The following is a 3,173-nucleotide window of genomic DNA, read 5'->3' as shown; positions in this document are numbered from 1 at the left end:
CACACACGCACACAGACACACACGCACACAGACACACACACACCTGGGTCAGTCTGAGTCCACTGCAGCGGACCGTCAGTCCTCCGTCTGCTGTCTCCAGTCGGTGGCAGGCGCTGATAGTGGAGACTCGGTTGCCACGACGCCACAATGCCACAGTGAGCGGTGATGTGGCCGACACCAGGCTGAGTGACGTCGACACCAGAAGAAGAAGAAAAAGGAGGCGGGGCATCCTCTGCAGTGAAACATCCACCACAGTGGAAGGCATCGGCAGCAGGTGCTTGGCGTGGGACATGATGATCACAGAGTCGACTTGTTACTTTAACTTCCTGTCACATGTTCAGCTGCTGGCGGCCATTTTGACTTGGCAGCAGGGAGCCGGGGGTGGAGCCTGTCTGCAGAAAAACAGTTCAAAGTTCAGCGGTGCCCCCTGCAGACTCCAGTCCTCACACTGATGTTTGTTGGAATAAAGACTCAGACGTCAGAAACACACCATCACGGTCAGCTGATCAATAATCATTATTAACTTGTTATTAACACTCGTTACTGATATCAGGCGCCGGGAGAGGAAGTTTCTGGAATAAAACAATGTTGTAAGAAAACAGCAGGAAAACAAAAGATTAAGGCGGGGATTACACAGAGTGAGGAGGAGGAGAACAAAGGGATGAGAAGAAGATAAAGGAGACGGATTCATGAAGCCAAGGAGGAAATGAGCAGATTATCAGATTAAATCCTCCCACAGGGATTAAGAAAGAAGAGAGAAGAAAAAAGAAGTTAACCTTCGAACCCTTTAAAGCTGCTGGTCTGTTCCTCTGGGCTCCGCTACACCGACGAGGCTTTTACTTTGAAACTTTTCATCACTGTGGTAAACGTAGCCTTTGTTCACAGCTACAAATTCGAGTTCTTACTGTTAGCTGGATCAATAAAGCCTCAGATCAATAATAATCAGTGACATTGTTCATGTTTTATTGATCCGGGTAAAAAATCTGACTGAGATTCAAACTTCCTGTTGTCTCAGCACTCATGTAAAAGGAGGAATTCTGTCATCCTGTCATGTGACTCCTCTTCCTCAGTGTTTTCTATTCAAAAGGACTCTTCCTGTCCTTGCCTTTCACAATAAAAGCCTGTTGTGCTCTTTCAGTAGTGAACTGTTGTTGATAAGAAACTGACAGGATTACAGTGAAGTGACCTCCAGCTGACCGCAGGACTACATCCATCCACGCTCACTGTGAACACAGCCCAACACTTGAGCTCCTCCACCCACTCAGAAGCCTCACACTCAGTGTACTGTAACAGCTGCAGTGAGTTCATCATCATCATCATCATCACCTGTGCTGAGGTCGTGAGCAACACTTCACAGCAGTCACATGACAGACCACAAATGTGTTTTTGTATTCATCAATATTTATCATCATTATTTGAACATAAAGCGTCACGCTCCTGTAACGCTGATATAATGTGTGGCCATGGAAACCATTCAAGCCCCTCCCTGACAGGGTCCTGACTCAGGTGTGACCCTGACCCAGCCGCACTGCATCCTGATCACATCCCGGCCCAGACTTCAGTTTGATGTTGGCATGGGATCACAGACTAAAGCTGACTGTAGGTCAGTGATGGAGGCCGGCGGCGTGCTCGCCTTCCCTGTGTCAGACGTTTACTCCTGTTTTATTTGAGGTCAAACGTTTTAGTTCAGACAACAGGCCGAAGCACAGACACGTCCAGAGGACTGGTCCTCTGTGACATCACCAAACAAACATCAGAGATCAGAGCGCTCTGGTCTGACCGCACGGACAGGAAACGGGGCTGTCGCACGCTGACAGGACGCACGTGCCTTTGTTTCATGTTTGATCTGCTCAGAACAAAGTCTTCACCCACAAATGTAAAATTAGCAACAATATTATTATATTATTATTATTGTTGGTGTTATTATTATACAGTATTATTTTAATATTATTCTAAACCCTGTTTCAGCTCCATCACCACCTCTGTGGACCCACTCTCAGTGCTGTCATGATATTTACCTCCATGCTAACCTTGTATCTCCACTAAGCTGTGCAGCTGTCAGTGCTGCTCACATCCCAAATGTTTCAGAGCTTTTTGGTTTGAAGCAAGACTGTTACCATGGAGACGCATCCTAAAAAGCCAGAAACCGATCTGTGACTGCACAAACAAACAAACAAACAAACAAACAAACAAACAAACAAACAAACAAACAAACAAACAACAGCAGGGCTGTACTCACATGCTGCTGCTCCAGACACAGACGAACAGCTCTGACAGGGCAGCGACTGAAGACGAAGCTCCGCCCACAAACGAAATAATAAATACAGTCAAATAAATAAACGACAGGAAAACTGCCGCCCACCAGAAACAACGTCACGTGACCCCACGGAGGGAAAAACTGTAAGAAAAAAAAATCTGTTAGAAAAAAAACATAATTAAAGAAATGAATAAATGACGTCAGTGTGGTTTTATAAAAACACCCGTGAGAAACTCAATAAACAAATGCAAATAAATCAATAACACAATCGATTGCCTAACACTATCACTAGTTTCACTTTGCTCTTATACTAACAGCGTCATCACGTTTCTGTCCCTTATTTTACCGTTAAAATCATTTTACCTTCAGTTTTCTTTATTAGATCTCAACTATAAAATCATCAGAGTGAAAACCTTCAGCGACATAAACACGACCACGAGGGGGCGCTCTGCACTGGCCTTCCTGCCGAGACCCAGACTCTCTGGCTGGAATCAAACCAGCAACTTTTCACTGAGCAGAGCGAGTGTGTTCATCGCGACTTCACCGAGCGACTGACGGCACTAAAATCCTCCTTCACGAGCACGCGGACTAATTAAATACCGTGTGTTATTCAATAATACTGAGCCATGGCTCCGAGTACTGCAGGCACTCCGTGTTGGTAGCACATGCAGTACTTATGTCAGTACTCACACAGTGCCCGGGGGCTGGTTCGCTTCCTGTTTCTATCAGGCAGGTGACAGGTGTCCGGTGGGCGGGGCTTCATGCACTTCGTGCCGCCTGTGCTGTGCTGATAGAGCTCGTGCTCACACTCTCTTTCTGCAGCGCGTGCAGCCTGCGCAGAAATGACGTATGTGCTCCGAGAAGCTGAAGCTGTTTCCAGAGTCCGGCTCTGAAACACCTGCTGTTCTGTTTCTGC

General features: G+C 46.5%; 1 protein-coding gene across 5 annotated transcripts in view; it reads right to left on the bottom strand.

Moving 5' to 3' along the window:
• Window positions 1-3,167, bottom strand: part of LOC102207288 (leucine-rich repeat-containing protein 3-like) — a 4,466-nt gene extending 1,299 nt beyond the window's left edge. Inside the window, exons 1-3 of one of the 5 annotated variants that reach the window (XM_005753019.2) lie at window positions 2,621-3,167; window positions 2,240-2,398; window positions 44-392 (exon numbers count right to left, since the gene is read on the bottom strand). In XM_005753019.2, the coding sequence (XP_005753076.1) occupies window positions 44-292 (249 nt within the window). In that variant the 5' untranslated portion in view covers window positions 293-392; window positions 2,240-2,398; window positions 2,621-3,167. Of the gene's footprint in view, window positions 1-43; window positions 393-776; window positions 1,011-2,239; window positions 2,399-2,620 lie in introns of those variants that run through there. The other 4 variants (XM_013915902.1, XM_005753018.1, XM_005753021.1 and 1 more) reach the window with 4 other exon arrangements.
• Window positions 3,168-3,173: the final 6 nt, after the last annotated feature.

This window comes from Pundamilia nyererei, unplaced genomic scaffold (genome assembly GCF_000239375.1).
Source record: "Pundamilia nyererei isolate P.nyererei 1_Seehausen unplaced genomic scaffold, PunNye1.0 scaffold00394, whole genome shotgun sequence".
Taxonomy (NCBI): Eukaryota; Metazoa; Chordata; class Actinopteri; order Cichliformes; family Cichlidae; genus Pundamilia; species Pundamilia nyererei.
This window is presented reverse-complemented; position numbering and strand designations above follow the sequence as displayed.